Raw genomic sequence first — 26,713 nt, 5'->3', positions numbered from 1 at the left:
TAAACGGTATAAAATCCTGGTGGTGGTTACAAGCAGGATGGATTTTACCACTTAACAGGAGAAGAGCTGCTCTAAAAAAAAAACATTAGAGCCAACTTTTAGTAAAGTTATATAAAATGAATGGGGTTGTATCAGGATTACAAGTCCTGTAGATGAGGGTCCGATCACTGGGGTGTCCACAGATCACAAAATTGGGATTCCCGTTTTAATGAAGTGGCCTTTGAGCACACGCATTGCTGCTCCGACTTGAAAAAACAAACAAACAAACAAACAAAAAAAGCTTTGATGGTTCAAATCTGCAAGGAAATAAATAAGGAGCATGTGCATGAGACTTAAGACATCTCATTCATTTTGATGGTACTGTAAAAAGATTTTCCCCAAAAGTTCTATGTAGGAAGGAGGAGAAGGCAGACATAGACATTCTGCTGCAAGTTCTCCTGAAACTGTAACTGTTGTTCCAGGAGAACTTGCAGCAGAATGTCTGTTGGTTTCTAGCTCTGCTCTTTCCCATAGAAGAAATGTCAGTTACACTTTAAATTGTAACTGTTGTTCCAGGAGAACTTGCAGCAGAATGTCTGTTGGTTTCTAGCGATAGAAGAAGTGTCAGTTACACTTTAAACTGTAACGGTTGTTCCAGGAGAACTTGCAGCAGAATGTCTGCTTGTTTCTAGCTCTGCCCTTTCCCATAGAAGAAGTGTCAGTTACACTTTAAACTGTAACGGTTGTTCCAGGAGAACTTGCAGCAGAATGTCCGCTTGTTTCTAGCTCTGCCCTTTCCCATAGAAGAAGTGTCAGTTACACTTTAAATTGTAACTATTGTTCCAGGAGAACTTGCAGCAGAATGTCTGGGTCTGTTTCTAGCTCTGCCCTTTCCCATAGAATCTTATCAGCACCCACTGCCATCTCCTATCTCAGTACTGGAAAAATCGTCTTCACTGAACACAGATTTTACCGGTGAACACAAAGTTTACAGCGGGCATTTTCAAGTGTACTATTGATTTAGGAATCACAATTATACGATTACTGTTTAAATATCTTGATTCTTAAATCTTATTTCATCAAAAAATTCAGCCAGACACGAGTCATTTTTTTCTCTTTTACCAAAAAAGACACAAAAAACAAAAACAAATATAAACACATATAGCCACATAAATTTGTTTTATACAATCTACAAACCAGAAGCACTTTGTGCCAAAATGTTCCTACTGACCAGAAAGTACTCCACAGTATTTAAAAAAAAAAAAGTAGTAATCTTAATATCCATCGAAGGGAACAAAAATCTATCAGCACAGCCACAGAGAAGAGCAAGCAAGGATTGCCCCGTGTTCTTCATTTTCAGATAGAACAAGGTGGAAGAAAACAAAGAAGGGTAGGGCAGGCATGGCGTGGATAGGAGACAGGTGAGGAGGGGAAAAAAACGCAAGTGGTAGAAAAAGAAGATCAAAAGGAGATGGTGGGGAGCAGGGACACGACGCAGGAATGCACCAGAAAGAACAAGTCACAGTGCTGATACTGAAGACATCTAGCAGGAAGAGAGCTTCACAGTGGGACAGAGCTGGAGAGGGGAGCAGGGAGGGACGGAGTGTGCTTTAATTCCCCTGTATTCCCTGGCATTCCACGTTCCTCTTCCAGACACGATTCCCTTGCTGCACGGACTTACGTCACATCTTACACGAGAAGAACACATTGGTTACATCACGGCTACCAAGCTTGAGCTAGGCCTGAGTCAGGGAGCGAGCCGCTGTTACAGCTGACCATAGGAGCAGTAGTCCGGTCTCTCTCCCCGGATGTGTGCAGAACAGAGTGGACCCGTCCGGCCGCATATATCCACAGTAGTACCGCCGAGTAAACGGCAGATGTCAAAGTGGCCGTCTTAAAGCTGGCCATCCATCCAGGTTCTTCTCCAATGCGAGCCAGTATTGTCCAAGTAAACAGTAGTTATATTTTAGGGAATGTAACCAACAAAGCCGGAGAAGGCAATGTTCAAATCTAATCCATAAACCTGGCGGTAACGTCAGGACTCCAGATCCTTGCATAAAGGACAACAAACGGGGTGGTTGCCATTCAATGTTGTGTTGTCCTGGGTCGGAAGTCACGTTCTACCCCCGACGCGCAATAATCAATGACTCTTGTAAGTCGTAGTAATTTCAGTGGGATAATCTATTCCCAATCCCGTTGAATGGATTATTCATAACGAACAGTCGCAAACAGGAAGGGCTGCTAAGACTAACGGCGCCCTCTCCCTATACTCAGCGGCTGAGCTCCTTTCTAGAAAAAAAAAAAAATAGTACACTAATTATTCCCTCCGTGACGCGGAAGGGACAAACAAAGCATGCGCACGGACGAGAGAAGCCAAGCTGAACAGCAATGCACATATACAGCTACAGCAAGACAAAGCAGCGGTCACAACCCTCGGGGTCTCTCAGCACTACTACCACCAACGTGTTCCCTTCGCTGAAGAGGAGGAGGAGGCAGAAGTGTTGAGAGGCAGACTCTTGTAGAGGTAAAATTGTCACCAAGCAGAGGTCTAGTTCAAAAGATTGTCCTTGCACTAACTGGAGAAAGCAAAAAGTTATGAGAGGGGGCAGCAAGGTCGTAACTTCAGAACCTGTCTCATGGAGAAGGTGAGAATGAACTCCTCAAAGCCAAGCACTTGATGCATTTTGACAATCCGCTGCCCCCTTCCAAATGGCTGCATTGTGCATCCACTGCAGCGCTGAATAAGGAGGGGATGGGGGTTTAAGACTGGTTCCCTATTGTCAGCCCTTGTGGGGGGGAGATCTGCTGGCAAATGTGGGTAGAACCCAGAAGGCAGCAATGAAACGGTTGACATTGTGAGCCTGCACTTACAGAAGTCACGGCGAATACTTGAGACCTGCTGTGCATTACAATATGCATCTCCTGCATGTCGCTTGTCTGGCAGTAATATAGAAGAATGATTAAACCACTCCGCTCGAGGAGGCCTGTAATCCCGTACCCACATGGCTCTAGTAACTCAGCAGCAAAATGGTTAGGCACACTTCCCCGAGTGCAGGTGTTGAGGCTACGAGAGGGAGTGCTCAGCTCTTACGAAGAGCAGAATACAGGCCCCTTTGGCAGGATTGGCTTCCGTCGATGGCGGAGGTGGCTGCACACCACGCGGACTGCATGGAGGATCTCAACATGTCCAACAACAACAAAAAATGTAAATAGAAGGTCAAAAGTAGCAACAAAAATATAACTTTGGTTTAAAACAATGGACTGATGATAGCTTAAATGAATGAAGAAAGTTAATATCTTCAAGTTCTGTCACTCCCCCAGCCCCTTTTCTTTGGGACCCCTTCCAGCACTGCTGGGGGGGTGGGAACACAAAATATAAATGACGGCAAACAAACACATGTAGGGAAGTGAAGGTGGGGACAGTGAGGAGGAGGATGGACGACGAAGATGATCGTCTGCGACTAGAACAACAATCCCAGCTCAGGTTGCTGTATGTGGCACCACAGAGGGGAAGAACACAGAAACTTCAAGTCTTTTGTAGTCAGGCAAGCAATAAGATTGGAGATTTGGCGGGGAGGCTTTTCTGACCACCCACCAAATTCTCGACAGTCCTTTCCAGCTTGGTACACCCTGGGTGTGGAAAGGTCTGTCCTTGGCTTCCTTTGTTACCTCTGTCCATGAATTGTCGTGGGACCAAAATCTTTTAATGGGTTAAAAGGGCGAGCAGGAGGCCAGCCCCGTAGTGATGCAGTGCGAGGATAAAAAGAAGCCTGGTAGGGGGATGAAAGCCTGAAAAAGATGGTTGGAGAGTGGAAGGTGAAAGCAGTAAATGCTTCATGTGTTGGCTTCATCATCGGTGTCATCAATCAGGACCTTGGCATCCCGGCCCTTACTCCTATGGGACACAATAGATAAGGATGTTATTATACGGACTCATGATTGCCTGCTTGACGAAAATCTAGAATATCATTGTATTCTGACAGTACTATGGCATAAAGCAGAGAAAAAGGGAGAAAGCATGCGCCATCGTGATCAATAACACTGGACCTAGGCGGCCACAAACCGTCCAGCGAGCGATCACTGACCCATCCACCAGCTGTAATCGTAGCATAGTGATAGGCAGCCCCTCGGTATTTTACAACAGCGGCAGCCATTGTTTTACTTACTGTGAGGACAGGCGAGGTCTGCGCAATGATATGCTCTGGCTCCGCTTCCACGTCTTGCTCTTGGCTCGGTTCTTCACACCATCCTCTTGATCCATCATCTGCTCCAGCAGCGTTTGGTCATCGGCATTCATAGGGGCCACAGAGATATCACGTACGGCACGGAATTCACCACAGTTATTCAGGTGCTCGTTCTCCAGACGGAAGAAGTTCCACACAAAGCGGCTAGTGGGCAAAGAAAGGACGTAAGGAGTCAGACAACATAAGGGGATATGCAAGATCAGAAATTATATACTAAGGGTGAACACTACACCAAATGCTTCCTTACAATGCTTAAAGCCTATAAACACCTCTGACATTTAAAAAATAAGTTTTCCAAAGGTTACTAGTTACCTTTCATTAATACAATTGCAATACATTTTTGTTGCAATCTTCATTCACTTTGAGACCCCCTGTGTATGCAGTTTGCAGCCTGATGCTAGTTTCAGGTTTCTGTCTTGTGGGAATGTCTCTCACAGTAATACAGGCTGGATGTGAGGTCTGCGTGCATACAGGGTGCCTCTGTCTTCAGTATTCATTTATCAGTACAGCTTCTACTGTTCACTTATTTCCCCTCCTTTTCAATAGTTTTTCTCTGCCCTCCCTAAGACTGTGCATGCTTTTGCCCCTCCTTACACTGTGGGGATGTGTGGACAACCCCCACTGTCTTCCTGCTGCTTTCTCTAACAGCGAGAGGAGGGAGAGCGAGCAGTCAGGAGCTATGCTAGATTTGACTTTTTTTTTGCATTTTGCACAAAGTATTCTCACTTTTTCATCCCGCACGGTTACATTAGGGCCACTAGTTGTTCCCGCAAGTCTCTGCTTACTTCTTGAAGTGATCACATACCATACATCATTCACAAGACGCAGGTAATCAATGGCCTTGGCAGGCATAAAGGCACTTGATAGCTGCAGAAAGAAAACAAACCCCCACTGGGAACAGCCAAAGTGGCACTGATAAAGCAATCCAAGAGGTGAGATCGAAGAGGTGAGGAATGTGATTTTATTTCTCAACCTCAATTAAGAAAAGACTGGCGCTGCCACCTACAAGTGCCACACTTGTGAGGACTCCGTGGGGCTCCGTCATAGAATAATCCTGAGTCTAAACAAGCCGTACCATGAGAAGCGAGCACAGCACCCACTGGTCAATTCATCCCTTATCGACATAAGACATATAAATACATCTATGCTCATGTCCCCATGTGTGACGAGGGCTCAGATGTCGGCTGTAATGCACAGCTTCCATCTGCCTGCAACTGCAGAGGCCGGACTGTGCACCGATCGTTGCAGTTTAACCACTTAAATCCAGCTGTCAATCTCTGACAGTGACATTTAAATAGCACAATTACCAGTTCATGCGGTCAGTGTCTTTCTCCGTCTCGAAGAGGCGCAATTGCGGGGGGATGAATGGGTTGTCATTGCAGTTGGGGACCTGCTGAATGCCTACATCAGCATCTTGGTCCGTCTCCTATGAAACCCAGCCTGGGGCTGGACTTCTTAGGACAATGTCTTTTTCACTATATTAAGGAATACTATATGGAGCAAGTGTGTGGTATTGATAGTGGCGTTTAGACATTTGGGCACCCCGGTCAAAATTACTGTTATTGCGAATAGTTAAGCAAGTTGAAGCTTAAATGATCTCTAAAAGGGCTAAAGTTAAAGATAACAAATTACCTTTGTATTTTAGGAAAAATAAATATATATAGTTTTGTTTGTTTGTTTATTTCATTTTAAAGACTACGAAAAGGAAAATGGGCCAATGCAAAAGTTTGGGCACCCTTGGAGATTTGTGTGCTCAGATAACTTTAACCAAGGTTTCAGACCTTAGTTAGCCTGTTGGGGTTATGGCTTGTTCACTATCATCGTTAGGAAAGGCCGGGTGATGCAAATTTCCCAGCTTTATAAAAATCCACCTTGTGCCAAAATACAGCAGCTTTGGGTTCTTCTAAGCAGGTGCCTGGCACTCTGAAAATAAAAATGGTGGAGGCCAACAAAGCAGGAGAAGGCTATAAGAAGGAGGCAAATCATTTTCAAGTTTCCCTTTCCTCAGTTCCAAATGCCATTAAGAAATGGCAGTTAACAGCAACAGTGAAGGTCAAGATAAGATCAAGAAGACCAAGAAAAATTTCAGTGAGAGCTGCTTGTAGGATTGCTAGAGAGGCAAATCAGAACCCTGCTTGACTGAAAAAGATCTTCAGAAAGATTTAGCAGACTCTGGAGTTGTGGTACATTGTTCTACTGTTCTGAGACACCTGCACAACACAAATATGGCATTCATGAAAAAGTCATCAGAAGAAAACCTCTCTTGCGTCCTCACAATATAAGTCTGCATCAGAAGTATGCAAAAGAACATCTCAACAAGCGTGATGCATTTTGGAAATAAGTCCTGGGGACCAATGAGGTTAAAATAGAACTCTTTGTCTGCTCTATATACCTCTCCTAGTGCTCAGGTCAAGGTCAACGGCGCACTTTCAAATGTGTTCCCGGTCAGAAATGGTACAAGGCAGGGGTGCCCACTCTCTCCCCTCTTATATATACTAACAATGGAGCATCTGGCCGTGGCATTAATAACCCCTCAATTAAAGGAATAAAATTGCGTTCCGAAGAACACAAGATAGCACTTTTTGCAGACGATATTCTGCTTTACATCACGTCTCCATCTACAAGCCTACCAAACATTATCTCGGAACTGCACAAATTCGGCCTCCTAAGTAATTTTAAAATGAACGCCCACAAATCCGAAATCTTAAACATCTCATTACAACTCCCCTTGGTCGAACAACTAAAGACGACCTTCCCATTTAGATGGCGTTTTGACTTCCTCACCTACCTAGGCGTTAAAATTACCAGCCAGACATCCAAATTGTTCGAGGCCAATTTTACAACAGCCTTACGAAAGGTCAACTTGGATCTAGAGAAATGGCATAAGCTCCAGTTGTTGTGGCTAGGCAGGATCAACGCAGTTAAAATGGACCTCCTACCACGCCTCTTATACCTTTTCCAAACAATACCTCTATACCTGCCGGCCTCCTTATTTTCCCGCCTTAAACAAATAATCACCCGGTTTATATGGTCTAACAGTCGGGCGCGCATTTCCTACGCGTCATTAAGCAGATCAAAGCTGACAGGTGGTCTAGGCCTCTCAGATCTTGCGATCTATAGTTACGCATCAATTGGAACATGCATACTGGACCTCTACCATAACAAAAATAGTAAGAAATGGGTAAAGCTAGAGAATGATCTGAATGGTTGTGACTCTCAGGTTGTTCTCTGGTCCGGGGGTGGGAGGAGGGGGTCTGGCGCCGACTTGCCCTTCCTTACAAGAAACATATTGCTTCTCATTAAAAATAGAAACTCAGACCTTAAGATCACAACTCTCCCGGGCCCATTGATCCCAATCTATGACAACCCTGCCTTCCCTGCGGGGATAAATAGAGAGATGTACTTAAACAAAAGAAAAGATTCCAAACCCATTCTTCATGATTATTTAAAAGAGACCGGGATGAAATCCCTTCAGGAACTATTTCCGGAGGAGGAAGCACCCTCCGCCGATTGGTTTTTCTACGAACAACTTAAAAGCTTTATTTACACGATCTCTAAACAAACCAATATTGGCAGACCGCTAACTCCTTTTGAGACGCTTTGCACATCAACGAACCCTCCGGATCATACTGTCTCGCTGTTATACAAAATATTCCAGGGGGGAAGGGCTCCACTGCAGGGTTCACCAGCATTCTTTTCGAAATGGGAGGGCGATCTGGGAAGGCAATTACTACCTGAGGATAGGGAGAAAATTCTTCTCTTCACGTTTAGATCGTCACTATGTGCGGTGTCGCAGGAGAGGAGCTACAAGATCTTGACAAGATGGTACAGATGTCCCTCTATGGTGCACGCGGTGTTCCCCACGACTCCTGACACTTGTTGGAGATGCTTAAAGGAGACAGGTTCTTATATCCACATTTGGTGGGACTGCCCCCCCATAAAAGCCTTATGGTTGGCCGTCTTTGAGCTCCACAACAAGATGTCTATCTCACAGATCCAACCTTCTTCAAGCCTAGCATTACTATCCCTATGTGATTTGTCGATTTCTCGATATAAGAAGGGCATCCTCAGACACTTTCTTACCGCGGTTAGGAACTTGATCCCACGCTTCTGGAAACAAGAAAAATTTCCCTCACGTGCAGAACTCAATGACATCTATAGAATGGAACAATTAATAAATCAATCCCCAGGCAATTTAGATAAAACCTATACTACATGGGCCCCCTGGATAGCTTTCAGGGAAACCCCTGACCTGGATCTCTGGATTTCTGGAGCCTGATGCAATGCATGGCTCGCTCTCGTTTATTACTAGTTCATTCTTCGGCTCGCGCTCTGGCCGCTGGGATGGGATGGTAGCCATACTTCTCCCCAACCTACCCCATTACCCTACCCAATCCTCTCCTCTTCTTTCTACACCCCTTTCTCTTCTTTATCTTAATCTTTTTGTTTGTCTCCCTCCCCTCCTTTAGTCTGAATAAACATTGTGATTGTTGAATAATCATAATGAGAATTATATTGGTTATTAACCACTCCAGTTGTTCTTTATTGTTAATATTTTATAATACCAATCAGTAATATTATTCATCAGAATGTTAAAGTGCAAGATGCATGGTGTTGTTGTAACGCATTTCTTGATTAACATGTAATTCTACTTGGTATCTTGTTGATCTACTTGATTGTACCTTTCACTTTTATTCTTTTTGCTTCACTCAATAAACATGATTTATACAAAATAGAACTCTTTGGCCACAATGATCAAATGTATGTGTAGAGAAAAAAAAAGGGCACAGAATTTCAAGAAAAGGACATCTTGCCAACCATTTAGCATGGGGTTGGATCTATCAAGCTTTGGTGGGTGTTGCAGCCAATGGCACGGGGAACATTTCACGGTAGAGGAAAGAATGGATTCAATGAAAATTCAACAAATTCTTAATGCAAAAATAACACCATCTGTAATAAAGCTGAAGGTGAAAAGAGGATGGCTTCTAAAAATGGATAATGATCCTAAACACAAGCCAAAATCCACAATAGACGACCTCAAAGGCCCAAGCTGAAGGTTTTACAATGGCCCTCGTAGTCCCCTGATCTGAACATGTTTGAAAATCTGTGGCTAGACCTCAAAATAGCAGAAGATGCAAAACGACCCAGGAATCTCACAGAACTGGAAAAAATCTCTAAGGCACAATGGATGAAAATCCCTCAAACAAGAATTGAAAGACTCTAGTCTGGCTACAAAAAGCGTTTACAAGCTGTGATACTTGCAAAAGGGGGTGCTACTAGGTACTAACCATGCAGGGTGCCCAAACTTTTGCATTGGCCCATTTTCCTTTTTGTAATTATTAAAATGTAAAAAAAAATATGACCTTTTTTCCCCCTAAAATACAAAGGAAACGTGTCATCTTTAACTTTATGTAGAAATGGGATAGCCTAAGTAGGGTTTCAACCAGTAATCCAATAGAATTAATAAACCTGGCACTCAGGATAGATTGACCGTATAACAGATTTATTTGGCAATCCACAAATTAATAACGTTTAGACTTTCCTAAGAACTGTGTGAAATACACAAAAATAAATGACAAAACAAAATGCATAGGACATAAATAGCATACATTATGACAATAAATTCAGACAGGTCAAAAGGGATCTCACAAAGGATCTGGAGCGAGGTCCCAAAAGACCATACAGCAATGGAAGCCTGTCCAAATGGATAAAGAATTAGCACAAATTATTATATTGTCAATAGGGGAGGCATCCACATAGCTTGCACATTCACCTACTGACATAACGTATGCTTTTGGAGGTCATATTCCTCATACTTCTGAAAAATTTACTTTGATGTGTTTAGCCGTATCCTGCACTGTTCATCTCATCACAAATGGCGAATCTATTTATGTCTTAAGCATTTTACTTTGTCATTTAATTTTGTATATATTTATTACACAGTTCTGATGAAGGTCTATACAGACCGAAACGTTAATTTGTGGATTGCCAAATAAATCTGTAACATGTTTTCACTATCCTGAGTGCCAGCAGGTTTATTGCTACTTTGATCTGTAACTTTAGCCCTTTTAGCGATCATTTCACCTTTAACTTAACTGTTCACAATAACAGTAATTGTGACCAGGGGTGCCCAAACTTTTACATTCCACTGTATATGCAGCATAACTGACTGACCAGAGATCCTCACCCTGAAGAAGTATCACTTAGTTTACTGGGTGCAGCGGTTGTAAGAGTTTAGATGTAGGATGTAGCAGAGCTGAGAAAGCTGCCCAGGCCCACACTAGGCTCTGTATGTACATAGCCTATAGACAGTGAGCTGCTTATCACAGGAGGGGGCGGAGTCGGACTAGCAATTGCCTGCACATCAGATCTGGCAATAATAATCTCCTGGTGATAAATCCTTTAGTAAGTAAACAGGACACTGCCTAAGAAGCCAGACATCCTTGAATTCTGTGATTTTAATCCCAACCTCATGCTGTTCTCAGATTACATATAGTAAAAATCTGCTGACAGATTCTCTTTAACCCAATTGGCAAACATCGTAAGGGAAAAAAAAAATAATTGAACCACTAGAAATGCCTTTCTTTGGTTGCAACAATACCGTAACAAAATGCAATAAGAACGAGGGTTCTTGGAAGAAAGAGGAAGAAAATTGCTATGTTAGAAAATGGTTAAATGATGCAAATGCTGTATTCCATGAGGTGCCGGTTGTGGATACAGAGGACAAGGGCCGTTTTGTGCGTTCACACATTTGGAACAAAGGGACGTTATTAGAGGAAAGGTTTGTCTTTAAGACTGGCTTCATACTTCCACACATAATTGGAGCTCTTACCGGAAGACCTCCAGAGGAGCCAGGACGGTGGAAATTATGTCTGAAGCATTATTGTGAAGGTTCAGCTGAGTCAGCGATATCTGTATGGTCCACGCAAAACGGAGGATGACGTCTTGAATGATCGCACAGTAGTAGTAAGCCTGGGAAAGCGAAGAGTCGTTACAATGGCCGAGTGGGAAGAGCAGCAGACAAGGACGTGTGATGTTCAGCGCTCATACCTTCTGGGGGTACACGATCTCCTCTCGCAGGAAGGTGTTCTCCCCTGCATTACGGTCAAACAGGCCCCAGTCCATCTTCAGATCCCAGATTAGAGTATAACAAGAACTGACAAAGTAACTGACGATCCACAGGTAGAAAAACACCTGAGCATCCGTGTGATCACGAACTAAGGAAGAAATACACCATAGGTTACATGGAAGAGCACGTGTTACAATATTGTTTAAAAAGAGAAAAGTATATACATAAAATATAAACACACAAACAATGGTTTTTACGATGCATGCACGGTCTGCAAATAAAGCGCCTTGCAGGAAGGGCTAAACTTGTGGGTAAGGAGAAAGCGGTCATGCCCCAGCACCTCCCCATGATCACCGGTGGCACAGACGGCAACTGCTGGATCTCACTGGTAGTGATGAGCGAGCACGCTGGAGTGCAGACAGAGCATTTCTGCGCGCTCGAATACATTGCTCCAGTCCCCAAAGCTGCATGTCTCCCGGCTATTTAACAGACGCAACACATGCAGGGATTGCCTAACAAACAAGAGCATGTCGAACAGCCGCGAGACATGCTGCTGCAGCGCCTCAAGCACGCCGAAAATACTCGATTGGGGCACGAGCTCTGATAACACCTTATCCCAGCATGTTCAGGCATGAAGGGATCCTCCTTACCCAGAAGATCAGACAGGTGTAATCAGGTCAAATGCATCCAATTCGATACAAAAATAGTGGGGGAGATAGGTTCAGTGGGGAGTTCATCTGTACTAGTGATGAGCGAATGTACCTGTTGCTCGGGGGTTCTCCGGGTATTTTTTAGTGCTCAAAGATTTAGTTTTCATCACCACAACTGAATGATTTACAGCTATTAGCCGGGCTGAGTACATGTGGGGGTTGCCTGGTTGCTAGGGAATCCCCACATGTATCTATGCTGGCTAACAGATGTAAATCATGCAGCTGCAGCAAGGAAAACTAAATCTCCGAGCACTAAAAAATACTCGGAGACCACCCGAGCAACGAGCATATTCACTCATCACTAATCTGTACAATGCCTAAATGAGGAAGTCAAACCCTTTAAGAGAAATCCTCTCGGTAGCGCTGCTGAAATTGATTCAGTGGCATTTTCACACGTGTAAAGGCCATTCCTACTGCGGGTTGACATGTTTCTTGGAGCATTTTAATCTCTTTGAGAATTGCTAGGAGTCTAAATTTATGAACCCCCCCCCCCCCCCAAGCACATCCTCATCTGAGATTTCAATACATAGGCTTTCATGATACATCCATTAGCACGCACTACCTCAGTCTGGTCACTAGAGGGCAGTACAATACCACATTTTGCACCATTGACGTGCACCTTATGGCGCCTGTAGAACTAAGGATTGCAGTAAGTTAATAAAACACTTGCTATTTGACCCCCTTCCCCAGTCAGACACCAAAATCTAACATTACAGAGGAATTAGTAAATAGACCTGGTGCTCTGTCGATGAGCCAATATGGCGGCACGGCTGCTCAGATTACCCAATGCACCGCATGGTTTGACACTTTGCACTTACTCTGAGAGCCATCTAGACATTCGTGGGAGTCTCTGAGTGCAGTGGGGCAGTCTGAGAAGCTGTGCGGCCATGTTGGGGAAAGAAGAGGGGCCGGCGATAGCAGCACAAAAAATGAAAAGACGAGCACACACCAGACCAGCTGTCTTTTCACACCATCATGTAGAGTGTATATATGAGTATATAGACGACACTAGTGTGCCGCCCCCCCCCCCCCCCCATTACACCTACCGGAGGGTTACTGTCCTCCCACTCTACATCCATGGACATAATATGGAGCTATAGCAGCTCCGCTCTTCTGGGAATGGATTGCTACCAGATTTTGGAGGAGTCTGGGGGAGGTTTTGTCCTTTCATCCAGAAGAGCATTTAAGTCAGACTCTGATGTTGGAGGAGACCGGGCTTACAATCTCCATTATCTCTTATCCAAAAGAGGTTGGATGGGGTGGAAGTTGGGGCTACATGCGGTTGATCAGGTTCTTCCACCTATTCCACCACCAAGTCTTTACAGACCTTGTCATGGGGAACAGAAGAGGGTCTTCCCCAAACTGTTCCCACAAAGCTGGAAGTTACAAGTGTCTTACAGGTGAAGTATTCAGATTTCCCTTCACTGCAGGCCATCCCCAGAATAACAATCCCACAGAATCTTCCCTCCACCAAACGTTGCACAATACAGTCCGGCAGGTAATGTTCTCCTGATATTTATGGAACCTGACTGGCTGCACTGAGTCCAGCGGTGGCGATTTTACACCACTCCGTCTGATGCTTAGCATTGTGCTTGGTGATGTAAGGCTGCACACTGGAAGATCTCGGCGGGGCATAGTCTTCATGCTGATCAGAGGAGGTTGGGACTCTGCAGTTTGGAGTCAGCAGAGCGTTGGTAAATCTTACGCATTATGGCCCAGATTCATTAAGACTGGCGTTTCATAGGTCAGTCTTGATGAAGGACGTGCAGGAATAAAACGTGCAGATTCATTAAGCTGTGCACGCCACTTAATGCGCCTCTTACCAGCGGCATGCGCCTCACCAGACAAGCTACGGCCGTCATGGACTGAAGTCACATAGGCTTCCACATGATGGTGGACAGATGTCCCCTCCACCCCAGCTCTGCCCCTCTTAGTGGAGCTACATGAAACTGGCGTGAAAACGCCAAAAGAGGAAACATTTTGCACAACCGCGAATTGCACCACTTTTTCGGGGTATATCCAAAGTGTTTTCATACCAGTTTTCTGGCATTATGGGGTCTTCACTCTGTGGCCGAGCTGCTGCGGTTCCTTCCACTGTCACTCACAGGTGATGGGGAAGATTTCGGAGGAAAGAAATGTCATGAGTGGTCTTGTTACACTGGTGACCCCCATTACAGGACTGCACTGGTATCAGTGAGCTGTTTACTGCCATGGGGGGTGTCAGATATTATACACCTGGGGCCATGGGATCAAATAACAGGAAACCTTCATTTAATGATTAAGACGTGTCCGAATGCTCCAAAAAGTGGATGTGACAAACTATTTAGCATTTATTACAAGCCCCACTGCATCCATCCATCCAAACTGAAAGCAGAAGTTTGGCTATAGAAAAGCAAAATCTTTCTGACACCCCAACCAATGCCCCGTAAAAACATGGATGGATCAGGATGCAGAGATCTAAGCTGCTGATTGGTAAGGTTCTCGCACCAATGTCTCATAATACATGGATGGATCAGGATGCAGAGATCTAAGCTGCCGTTTGGTAAGGTTCTCACACCAATGCCCCGTAAAAACATGGATGGATCAGGATGCAGAGATCTAAGCTGCTGTTTGGTAAGGTTCTCACACCAATGCCTCATAATACATGGATGGCTCAGGATGCAGAGATCTAAGCTGCTGTTTGGTAAGGTTCTCACACCAGTGCTCCATAATACATGGATGAATCAGAAAGCAGAGATCTAAGCTGCTGTTTGGTAAGGTTCTCACACCAATGTCTCATAATACATGGATGGCTCAGGATGCAGAGATCTAAGCCACTGTTTGGTAAGGTTCTCACATCAATGCCTCATAATACATGGATGGATCAGGATGCAGAGATCTAAGCTGCTGTTTGGTAAGGTTCTCACACCAATGCCCCGTAAAAACATGGATGGATCAGGATGCAGAGATCTAAGCTGCTGTTTGGTAAGGTTCTCACACCAATGTCTCATAATACATGGATGGCTCAGGATGCAGAGATCTAAGCCACTGTTTGGTAAGGTTCTCACACCAGTGCTCCATAATACATGGATGGATCAGGATGCAGAGATCTAAGCTGCTGTTTGGTAAGGTTCTCACACCAATGCCCCATAATACATGGATGGATCAGGATGCAGAGATCTTAGCTGCTGTTTGGTAAGGTCCTCACACCAATGTAGCATAATACATGGATGGATCAGGATGCAGAGATCTAAGCTGCCGTTTGGTAAGGTTCTCACACCAATGTAGCATAATACATGGATGGCTCAGGATGCAGAGATCTAAGCTGCCGTTTGGTAAGGTTCTCACACCAATGCCCCATAAAACATGGATGGATCATCAGAATGCAGAGATCTAAGCTTCCGTTTGGTAAGGTTCTCACACCAATGCCCCGTAAAACATGGATGGATCAGAATGCAGAGATCTAAGCTGCCGTTTGGTAAGGTTCTCACACCAATGCCCCGTAAAACATGGATGGCTCAGGGTGCAGAGATCTAAGCTGCCGTTTGGTAAGGTTCTCACACTAATGCCCCGTAAAACATGGATGGCTCAGGATGCAGAGATCTAAGCTGCCGTTTGGTAAGGTTCTCACACTAATGCCCCGTAAAACATGGATGGATCAGAATGCACAGATCTAAGCTGCCGTTTGGTAAGGTTCTCACACCAATGTAGCATAATACATGGATGGCTCAGGATGCAGAGATCTAAGCTGCCGTTTGGTAAGGTTCTCACACCAATGCCCCATAAAACATGGATGGATCATCAGAAAGCAGAGATCTAAGCTGCTGTTTGGTAAGGTTCTCACACCAATGCCCCGTAAAACATGGATGGATCAGATTGCAGAGATCTAAGCTGCCGTTTGGTAAGGTTCTCACACCAATGCCCCGTAAAACATGGATGGCTCAGGGTGCAGAGATCTAAGCTGCCGTTTGGTAAGGTTTTCACACTAATGCCCCGTAAAACATGGATGGCTCAGGATGCAGAGATCTAAGCTGCCGTTTGGTAAGGTTCTCACACTAATGCTCCGTAAAACATGGATGGCTCAGGATGCAGAGATCTAAGCTGCCGTTTGGTAAGGTTTTCACACTAATGCTCCGTAAAACATGGATGGCTCAGGATGCAGAGATCTAAGCTGCCGTTTGGTAAGGTTCTCACACTAATGCCCCGTAAAACATGGATGGATCAGAATGCACAGATCTAAGCTGCCGTTTGGTAAGGTTCTCACACCAATGTCTCATAATACATGGATGGATCAGGATGCAGAGATCTAAGCCGCTGTTTGGTAAGGTTCTCACACCAATGCCTCATAACACATGGATGGATCAGGATGCAGAGATAATACATGGATGGATCAGGATGCAGAGATCTAAGCTGCAGTTTGGTAAGGTTCTCACACCAATGCCTCATAACACATGGATGGATCAGAATGCAGAGATAATACATGGATGGATCAGGATGTAGAGATCTAAGCTGCTGTTTGGTAAGGTTCTCACACCTATGCAGCATAATACATGGATGGATTAGGATGAAGAGATCTAAGCCACTGTTTGGTAAGGTTCTCACACTTTAGCTGCAGAAGGAACAAGGTCACACTTACCTTTGTGTGTTTGGTAGAGAGCAGCAAACGTCACCATGAAGAAGGTAGTGGAATACTTTCCGGCATTCACCAGATGGGGGAAAGCTCTCTTAGTATCTCTGTATCGTCGCAGGCACTGGATAAAGCGCAGCCAGGCTGGTATACACTGAACCACCGCACGGACGCCATAAGAATAGGTGTTACACCTTCCAGTGGCTGTTAATAAGGAGCAAGGAACATAAGAACATAAATTGTATCTATGAAAATCACTAAAATGTGAACTAAGAATGTATTCTTATGAAGTTCAGTGGCCATCTTGGAAATGTTATGCTGCAGACAGTAGTGAACATGACAGGCTTAGAAGCCAGGGGAATATCTACCACCATAAATGTCGGTGGCCTGACAAGTATCTGAAGAAGTATTTATAGAAGCACTTAGATGACGCTTAGGGAAGTCTCCCTCCACCAGAAATCCCTCTAATGTAATCTCACATTTTTTTGTGGTGGGGGGGACAGATTGCTTTACCTCCAGTGATAAGACCCCCTGGACTTTCCCATTCCAGCTCAAAGCTGTAGAAGCAGATCATAAACTCCAGGTCCATGAGGATCACAGCCAGACTGTTCAGTTGATCAGCGAGCCAGAAATCTGCAAAACCCACCTTGTGGAAAGGGGCGGTGAACACTCGGAACTAGACAAAATGGAAAATAAGACACTAAATATTAGAATAAGCCATGGTGGAAGTACGCTAAGACGGCGGTGTATCCAGACAAGAACAGAAAAATCAAAGAGGCACCAAATAATTCCTACCAGGAGGTCTATGTGGCCATACAAACTACACTGCTGTTCCTTCTCACCTGCCCTTACATGTATGCACCCAGGCAAGAGTATGGAATTGGACTGCTGCATATTAAATGGAAATATTCTCAGGATCACAGAACAGGAGGAAGACTTGGGTATTCTGGATACAAGTAAGCTGAGCAGCGGGACTCAATGTCAGGCAGCAGCTGCTACAGCAAATATGTTATTGGGGTTTATAAAAAGAGGGGTAAAAAGCTGTGACCTCAATGTATTATTACCCCTCTATAAATCACATGTAAGGCCACATATAGAAACCAGTTTTGGGCTCCATATTCTAAGGACAATATTGGAAAGATTAAGGTGGTTCAAATGTGGCAACTAGATTATTACATGGGATAGAAGGCCTCTCCTAATGAAAGCATAGAAAACTTGGGCTTGTTTAGCTTAGAAAAATAGACGCCTCAGAGGCGATCTCATTTATATGGATAAATATAATCTTCGAAACATTGAAGCTGCAACACCAAGAAGGAAAAGTCATGGGATTCTGGAAATCACCAGATGGATAGACCTGTTACTGCAAATGATGGAAAAATGGAAACATTTTAAAAACATCTAGATTTATTAATTATTCAGTAAGCGCACCGCGTGCAGAATTCTCCACACTTACATACTTTGGCTGCCAACAATGATGTTATTAATGGTTGTCAAAAAAATGTTCTGCCAAGCAGAATGCACTTTCATCAAGTCATCAAGACCAGCTGCTGGCAGCTACCTTTGCAATTGACGACAAATGACTAGAGATGAGCGAATTTTCTCGGGTTCCCTCTTATTTGGCAAGCTATAACGCATGCCGAAGAAGCTGCAGAGGGAAACCGGATTCCTGGATCGCACCGGCCGATCAGCTGATCGGCGCCGCAGCTGTATGTGTCGTGGCTGTGTCACAGTCACGACACATGCATGGAGAGCCTGTATGGGGGGAGAGAGACAGGTTTCCAGCTCCAAAGTTCAGGTGCCCATTGATTTCTATCAGGTACAGTTCTGGTAGCCAGACCTAACTTTGAACCAAAATTTGGACAAACCCTAACTTCCATGGCTCTGCTCATCCCTGAAAGTGACAAATCACAAGAGGATAGAAATATAAATGGTCTCGGCGGTCAAAACTGCAGAAGCGAATCCTGTAAAGTAACTTACCAATAACTTAAGAAGCCAGAAGCGAGACTTGTAGTAGAAGGTTTTAGTGGGATTAATGAGGAAGAGCAGCATGAAGCCGTACAGGATCAGTGGATTCACCTGCATTGGCAACAGGATATGATGTCCGAAGACACAGGCGAAAAGGCTGAGGCACCACAGCATCCCAAGGAACCCTGCAATCTGAGGGAAACATAAGAACAAGGATTAAAGGACAGTAATGATCAGAAAATTACCTATTGATTAAATAAGGTTTTTGTTAAATTTATTTTTTTAATGTTCGACAGTTTTTTTAAGCACAGCACAATTACTATTAAAAAAATAAAATACGACATCTTGCAATATTCACACTGACCACTGGGACTTTAACTTCCTCTTGTTTCAGAAAACAGCACATGTACATAAGGCTGGGGTCACATTGCGTTTTGGTCAGAGCGCTAACGGACAGCGTTGCACGGCGAAATTAACGCCATGCAACGCGTCCGTTAGCGCTCCCATTGCCCGCAATGTACCAGCGCATTGCTAGCGCGTGTCATTTTCGGCACGCGCTAGCGACGCGCCGGTCTTTTGTAGCGCGCCTCGGACGCTGCTTGCAGCGTCCGCGGCGCGCCCGAGGTCCGTTCCCCGCTCTAACGCAATGTGACCCTAGCCTTAGCCACAATGGCCAGATCCTGACCCTATCATTTGCACTGAAGCGTCTAATAAGCGGGTGCAAAAATCATAGTGAAAGAGGGGGAGGATGATTTCGATTAGTGGATCCTGTGTTATCAGCTGTGTAATCCTGTCTCCTATGAATGCTTCCTGTAAGACAGGAAGAAGTGGCCAGTGTGAAAATTGGAAGATTAATATATATATATTTTTTTTTTAAATAAAGATCACGATATGTGGAAAAATAAAAACCTTCACAACATTTTTTTTTTATAATACATGTAACTCAAAAACATGATTTGCACAATAGGTCAATTTCAGATGATAACTTCCCCTTAAAATAGAAGTGATCAGAAAAAAATGCAGCCAGGGAAAGACTGAATGAATAAATACCTCGAAAAGATGCTGATGTGAGAGGTTGTTACGTGGGTTTAGTTCAAATATAAGGACGTGGTTGACCCCGGCTTGTCTCCAGCCGTAAGTATTGATGCCGAGGAGGAAGAGGAACTCCACTAGCAGAAAGCCGCCCCTGTAAATCCTCACCAGGGGCCAAACCTCATTAACTTCATAATTCGTGTAAGCTGGGAAAGGAGGTTGGGGAAAGGGAGGTCACAATCTGATAATCCTAAATTTCCAGCGTCCGCTCTATACAATCATATGTAGGGAGGACACTCACCTGTATAGACAACTGCACAGTTCAGGACAATAAATATACCACAGTACAGACCCACTCTGAAAGTCGTCCAGGCCGGGGCGGGCTGCGGAAGGAGGACACTAATCAGTGGTCACACACACAAGGACAGACGGGAAGAAGAAAGCAGCCGCTGGGAACTGGAGTCCCTCTATAGACATCTCTATCTATAGCAACGAGAAACTGAATCCAACGATGTATCGCTTATATTGCTGGGTGCAGCCGTTCTCACAGAAGGCTTTTAGATTTAGCAATGAAGCAGAGCTGAGGAAGCTTCTTTGTAATATTCTACCCATTTCCCTATCGCCTATGGAAGATACTATATACTATGGAGGAGGTTATGGGAAGGCACGAGCCCTTTCCTAAGTTCACTCACTTGTGCAGCTCCTAATGGTGGGACGCGCAGACGTTTCATAGCTTTCTGACGATCTCCATCTTCAAGTTCATTGGTCACAACAGCCTGAAAAGAGAAATACATAAAAATGAAAAACAAATAACAAAAACACAGCTGAAATCAAAGAAAAACGTCATCATCCTGCTGGAAACTGTATATATATGTACATATGTAGCAGATATAGGAGAAACAGTGTATGTGCTGTAGACGTGCAGGAGTCGCTGGCCGGCTTCACCACCACTCCGTGCCTTTACTTACAGCCAAATTCATGAAGCAATGAAAGGCCAGGTTTTGTTACAAGCTGTATTAATTCATTTTCCTTCTTGATGAAATTACATCCTGATATAGAGTCCTATGGCTTCAGCGCATATTTCAGCATAAAGTGTAGATATATTTTGGGTGCATTTACACTGCACGACTATTGCTACCAAGTGAACAGGCTGCCTAACATGCAAAACACTGGTTAGTTGGGTAAAATTATTTTTCATTATTGCTTAAAAATCATTGTTCTTGACTTCACATCTAAACAGGGACTTTGAGACCCTTGTCCTTGTGATCAGTCATGTTCCAATGATCTGTCTCCCAGCAATAATGATTTATTATTATAGCGCCATTTATTCCATGGCGCTTTACATGTGAAAAGGGCTAAACAGAATGAAAAACGAGTACAATAATCATGAACGATACAAGTCAATGACTGGTACAGGAGGAGAGAGGACCCTGCCCGCGAAGGCTCACAATCTACAAGGGATGGGTGAGGATACAGTAGGTGAGGGCAGAGCTGGTCGTGCAGCGGTTTGGTGGATCGGTGATTACTGCAGGTTGTAGGCTTGTCAGAAGAGGTGGGTCTTCAGGTTCTTTTTGAGGATTTACATGGTAAGCGAGAGTCTAATATGTTGTGGTAGAGGGTTCCAGAGTAGGGGTGAAGCACAAGAGAAATCTTGTATACGATTGTGGGAAGAGGAGATAAGAGGGGAGTAAAGAAAGAGATCTTGTGAGGATCGGAGGTTGCGTGCAGGTAAGTACCGGGAGACGAGGTCACAGATGTATGGAGGAGACAGGTTGTGGATGGCTTTGTATGTCATGGTTAGGGCTTTGAACTGGAGTCTCTGGGCAATGAGGAGCCAGTGAAGGGATTGACAGAGAGGCAGAGAAATAGTGAGAGGACAGGTGGATTAGTTGGACAGCAGAGTTTAGGACAGATTGGAGGGGTGCTATTGTGTTAGAGGGGAGGCCACAGAGCAGGAGGTTGCAGTAGTCAAGGTGGGAGATAAGGTCATGCACTGGTGTTTTTGCAGATTCTTGGTAAAGTAATGTGCGGATCCGGAAAATATTTTTGAGTTGGCAGGAAGTGGAAAGGGCTTGGATATGTGATTTGAAGGAGAGATCAGCGCCAAGTGTTACTCCGAGGCAGCCAGCTTGCGGTCCTGGGGAAATTGAGAAGCCATTGACTTTAATGGATAGGTCTGTTGGGGGGTTGAGTGAGATGGTGGAAAGATGATGAATTCTGTTTTATCCATGTTAAGTTTTAGAAATCTAGCAGAGAAGAAGGATGAAATAGTGGACAGACATTTTGGGATTCTGGTAAGTAAGGAGGTGATATCGGGTCCAGAGAGGTAGATCTCTATGTCATTAGCATATAGGCGATACTGAAAGCTGTAGGACTATGAGCTGTCCCAAGCCTTATGTGTAGATGAACAAGAGAAGGGGTCCTCGAACTGAACCTTGGGGGACACCAACAGATAGGTGGAAGATGAGGAGGTGGTGTGCGAGTGGGAGACAGTGAATGTCCAGTCTGTTCGGAAAGATGAAATCCAAGACAGCGCAGAGTCTGTGATGCCAAGAGATGAGAGAATCTGTAGTAAGCGGGAATAGTCCACTGTGTCACAGGCAGAGGACAGGTCCAGGAGGAGGAGGACAGAGTAGTGTCGCTTGGATTTGGTGGTAAGTAGGTCACTGGTGACTTTAGTCAGGGCAGTTTCAGTGGAGTGGTGCAGCCAGTAGACAGAATGTAAGCGGTCAAAGAGGGAGCAGGAGGAGAGGTAGGAGGACAGTTCACACATTAATCGCCTATCTAGTCAGCCATGTCCACTGCCCGGGAGCTTTATTAAATGGGGCGCAGCCTCACTCAATGCAAGTGTTTGGCAATATATGTATACAGGTCCTTCTCAAAAAATTAGCATATAGTGTTAAATTTCATTATTTACCATAATGTAATGATTACAATTAAACTTTCATATATTATAGATTCATTATCCACCAACTGAAATTTGTCAGGTCTTTTATTGTTTTAATACTGATTATTTTGGCATACAACTCCTGATAACCCAAAAAACCTGTCTCAATAAATTAGCATATTTCAACCATCCAATCAAATAAAAGTGTTTTTTAATAACAAACAAAAAAACCATCAAATAATAATGTTCAGTTATGCACTCAATACTTGGTCGGGAATCCTTTGGCAGAAATGACTGCTTCAATGCGGCGTGGCATGGAGGCAATCAGCCTGTGACACTGCTGAGATGTTATGGAGGCCCAGGATGCTTCAATAGCGGCCTTAAGCTCATCCAGAGTGTTGGGTCTTGCGTCTCTCAACTTTCTCTTCACAATATCCCACAGATTCTCTATGGGGTTCAGGTCAGGAGAGTTGGCAGGCCAATTGAGCACAGTAATACCATGGTCAGTAAACCATTTACCAGTGGTTTTGGCACTGTGAGCAGGTGCCAGGTCGTGCTGAAAAATGAAATCTTCATCTCCATAAAGCATTTCAGCCGATGGAAGCATGAAGTGCTCCAAAATCTCCTGATAGCTAGCTGCATTGACCCTGCCCTTGATGAAACACAGTGGACCAACACCAGCAGCTGACATGGCACCCCACACCATCACTGACTGTGGGTACTTGACACTGGACTTCAGGCATTTTGGCATTTCCTTCTCCCCAGTCTTCCTCCAGACTCTGGCACCTTGATTTCCGAATGACATGCAAAATTTGCTTTCATCAGAAAAAAGTACTTGGGACCACTTAGCAACAGTCCAGTGCTGCTTCTCTGTAGCCCATTTCGGCACCTGTAGCCCATTTCCTGCACACGCCTGTGCACGATGGCTCTGGATGTTTCCACACCAGACTCAGTCCACTGCTTCCTCAGGTTCCCCAAGGTCTGGAATCGGTCCTTCTCCACAATCTTCCTCAGGGTCCGGTCTCCTCTTCTCGTTGTACAGCGTTTTCTGCCACATTGTTTCCTTCCAACAGACTTACCATTGAGGTGCCTTGATACAGCACTCTGGGAACAGCCTATTTGTTGAGAAATTTCTTTCTGGGTCTTACCCTCTTGCTTGATGGTGTCAATGATGGCCTTCTTGACATCTGTCAGGTCGCTAGTCTTACCCATGATGGGGGTTTTGAGTAATGAACCAGGCAGGGAGTTTATAAAAGCCTCAGGTATCTTTTGCATGTGTTTAGAGTTAATTAGTTGATTCAGAAGATTAGGGTAATAGGTCGTTTAGAGAACCTTTTCTTGATATGCTAATTTATTGAGACAGGTTTTTTGGGTTATCAGGAGTTGTATGCCAAAATCATCAGTATTAAAACAATAAAAGACGTGACAAATTTCAGTTGGTGGATAATGAATCTATAATATATGAAAGTTTAATTGTAATCATTACATTATGGTAAATAATGAAATTTAACACTATATGCTAATTTTTTGAGAAGGACCTGTATATTTAGGGACAATCCCTTTAAATCCATTATATTTTTAGAGTGTTTATGCATGTTACAGACTGCAAGGAATTTGTAGGCTGCACTAATAACAATAATAATAATAATCATCATCACTGTGATGCACTTTTTGCCTCCTTAATGACCAGGATTCCTAAAGTATCACAATAATGGACAAATCATTGATCCGCGCATCGCCAGCTACAGGCTTGTTCGGTTGTCAATAGACTGAATGATTCCTTAGAAATAAATACCTCTGTCTCGGAAATTAACTGATTGATCTTTTTGCAGGTGTAAAATGGAGCCACCTCCACGTGAGCCACTCTCCAGTCCGCACCACGACCGGTGTCCAGGATCTTGTCATGTTTCTTTAGGATTTTGCGGAACCCTGTGAAGTTGAGATTCTAAAAGAAAAGGAAAAAAAATACTAGATTTATATTTGAAATAAATAACATAGGAAATGTGGCTGATAACCAGTTCCTGTAGGCGTAGACTGTGCTGTAGAGAGAAGCAGGCTTAGCAAAAATGGCCGCCTCCACTGCATAGACTTCTTTTCTGCTTACTTTCAGCAGATATAGTAAGCCCCAAAGAACAGTATGCGGCATAATACACGTGCAGCCTCCTGACACAGAGAAGCACACCTATATCAAGATGGTTGTGAGCAGAAACAATGTGAGGCGGCAGGTTGTGCACCTCGGTATTAGGAGGTTACTTCTAATCCAATATGTCCACGCGTCTTCTTGCCAACAGATATAAGTGGGCATTGGGCAATGTGAATGAGATCCCTGAAATCTCATGCACACGTTGCTTTATTTTTTTTTGCAGATTTAAATCAGCAGCATTTCAATATTGTCACCATTTGTGCTGCAGATTTCACTCATACTGAGTAGCGGAAAATCTACAAAAAAAATTCATGTAAAATGTGAACATGCATTTATGTGCTGCATGTATACCAACTTAAACCAAGCTCAATTTTTGTGTTTTTTTTATCTGTATTTTTGCATTCTGTGCAAGCCGGGGTGTGGCCTCCCTCTCCTGAGCTGGAAATTACACTTAAAGGCTTCCCCAGACTGGTATCCATAGGTTGGGACTCGGTCCTTTTGTCTGCCCTTATTCACGCACTGAGGTCAACTCTGACACATGGTAAGATTTTTAATTTTAGACATGGTAGGACCGTCCCGATCAGGGTCACCTTTTTGACAGTGGGATGTTTTTTGTGCTATTTTTGATCAAAAACAGTATTACTAAGAGCCCTGTGTTATTTCAATGCACTTTTGCTTTTTACTTATTTAGTTACAGCAGGGTTTTTGCTCATGTTGTCTCTTGTGGGTTTTGTATTATTTTTTCTTGTAGATTTAAATCTGAAGCATTTCAATATTTTCACCATTTTTGCTGCAGATTTCACCCATACTAATGAGTAGGGAAAAATCTACAAAAAAAAATTCATGTAAAAAAACTAACTAAATACAAAAAATAATTGTTGAAAACTTGAGTAATTTAAGTTGAGCCCCCCTGAGAAATACAGGCATTTCTGCTGCAAATACTGAACGTGTGCACATACCCCAAAAGTTGGTGACCTGCTTAATTTCACAGCTTTCAACTATAAAATATTCTCTAGGCTGCCTCCAGTATAGTAATATCAGCCTAGTTAAGTGCTTGTGACCCCAAACACAAGGACGTGATCCTGCTCGGATAAGCCTGTATGGGAACGTGATTAAGACCGTCCATGAACCTTATTAAGTCTCTTCTGTTTCAGTCAGAAGTTCACTATGTCAAGCTGCTAAAGTTACCGTAAGCCATGCAGTTCTGTAAAGGAGTTTTCCAGGCTAAATCTACATTTCTGCAGTGACTGACTGCAGATTGCACAGCGTGCAATATGTACAGTGTCAGATTCCCCTCTTTTGCCAGCTGGAGCGGGCGTCCCGTGACCACCCATCCACGATTTGACTCCGAGTCTCTTCATGCTTTTCTCAATTGAGAGAAGAAGCAAAAACGAATAGTCGGCACGTGATGATGATGAGCCGACAAAAGTTTCCCATCAGTGCGCACAATGCTCACCGTTAGGATTCGGCAATCTGCAGTCAAATAGAGGCATGGCAGAAATGTATGTTTAGCCAGAAAAAAAACTTTTTAAACTTGGGAGCCATTCTATACCTGGTAATTCTGCAGTAAAATTAGGCTGAGATAGAACTCGCTGAAAGCCAGCTTCAGGTCCTTAAGGTTTCTGTGCTGGACTCTTTCTTCATGTGAGAGGGTGAAGACAGCCTTCCTCCGCTGCCTGAGCGCCGGCAGGCGGCTGCTTTCCCTCTGTGCGTCCAGTGAAGACTGCAGTTCATTTTGTAAGGTAGCCGAGCGCCGCTGAGCTTCCGCCAACTTTTCTGTAATCAAACATTAATTCAAAGGTTAACGGGATGTCACCGACAGGAAGAAGTTAATGAAACTAAAACAAAGACAAAAAACTGAATGCCCCAGAGTCGTCACTGTGATGATGCCGAACCGCCATTACCCCTCTGCAGTGATGACGTGACACATCCATATGACTGCTGCAGCGGTCACGTCTCGTACACGCCAGCATCACTGTTATGGAAAGTGATTGGCTGCAGCACACAGATCATAGCTGCTGTAAAGCAACAAAACACTAAATGGAAACGTGGGGGCTGCAGTGATTGAACAGGAGTAT

General features: G+C 44.1%; 1 protein-coding gene across 1 annotated transcript in view; it reads right to left on the bottom strand.

Annotated features, from left to right (window-relative positions):
* Positions 1-1,082: 1,082 nt before the first annotated feature.
* XPR1 (xenotropic and polytropic retrovirus receptor 1) overlaps positions 1,083-26,713 on the bottom strand; it is a 147,017-nt gene continuing 121,386 nt past the window's right edge. Inside the window, exons 4-15 of the mRNA XM_069737723.1 lie at positions 26,188-26,411; positions 24,288-24,437; positions 20,298-20,381; positions 19,907-19,988; positions 19,624-19,811; positions 18,586-18,765; positions 17,122-17,284; positions 16,618-16,812; positions 11,274-11,440; positions 11,056-11,195; positions 4,146-4,367; positions 1,083-3,874 (exon numbers count right to left, since the gene is read on the bottom strand). Of these exons, the coding sequence (XP_069593824.1) occupies positions 3,814-3,874; positions 4,146-4,367; positions 11,056-11,195; positions 11,274-11,440; positions 16,618-16,812; positions 17,122-17,284; positions 18,586-18,765; positions 19,624-19,811; positions 19,907-19,988; positions 20,298-20,381; positions 24,288-24,437; positions 26,188-26,411 (1,856 nt within the window). The 3' untranslated portion in view covers positions 1,083-3,813. The remainder of the gene's footprint in view (positions 3,875-4,145; positions 4,368-11,055; positions 11,196-11,273; positions 11,441-16,617; positions 16,813-17,121; positions 17,285-18,585; positions 18,766-19,623; positions 19,812-19,906; positions 19,989-20,297; positions 20,382-24,287; positions 24,438-26,187; positions 26,412-26,713) is intronic.

This window comes from Ranitomeya imitator, chromosome 8 (genome assembly GCF_032444005.1).
Source record: "Ranitomeya imitator isolate aRanImi1 chromosome 8, aRanImi1.pri, whole genome shotgun sequence".
Taxonomy (NCBI): domain Eukaryota; kingdom Metazoa; phylum Chordata; class Amphibia; order Anura; family Dendrobatidae; genus Ranitomeya; species Ranitomeya imitator.
Note: the sequence above shows the minus strand (reverse complement) of the source record. Positions and strands in the feature narration are given on the sequence as shown.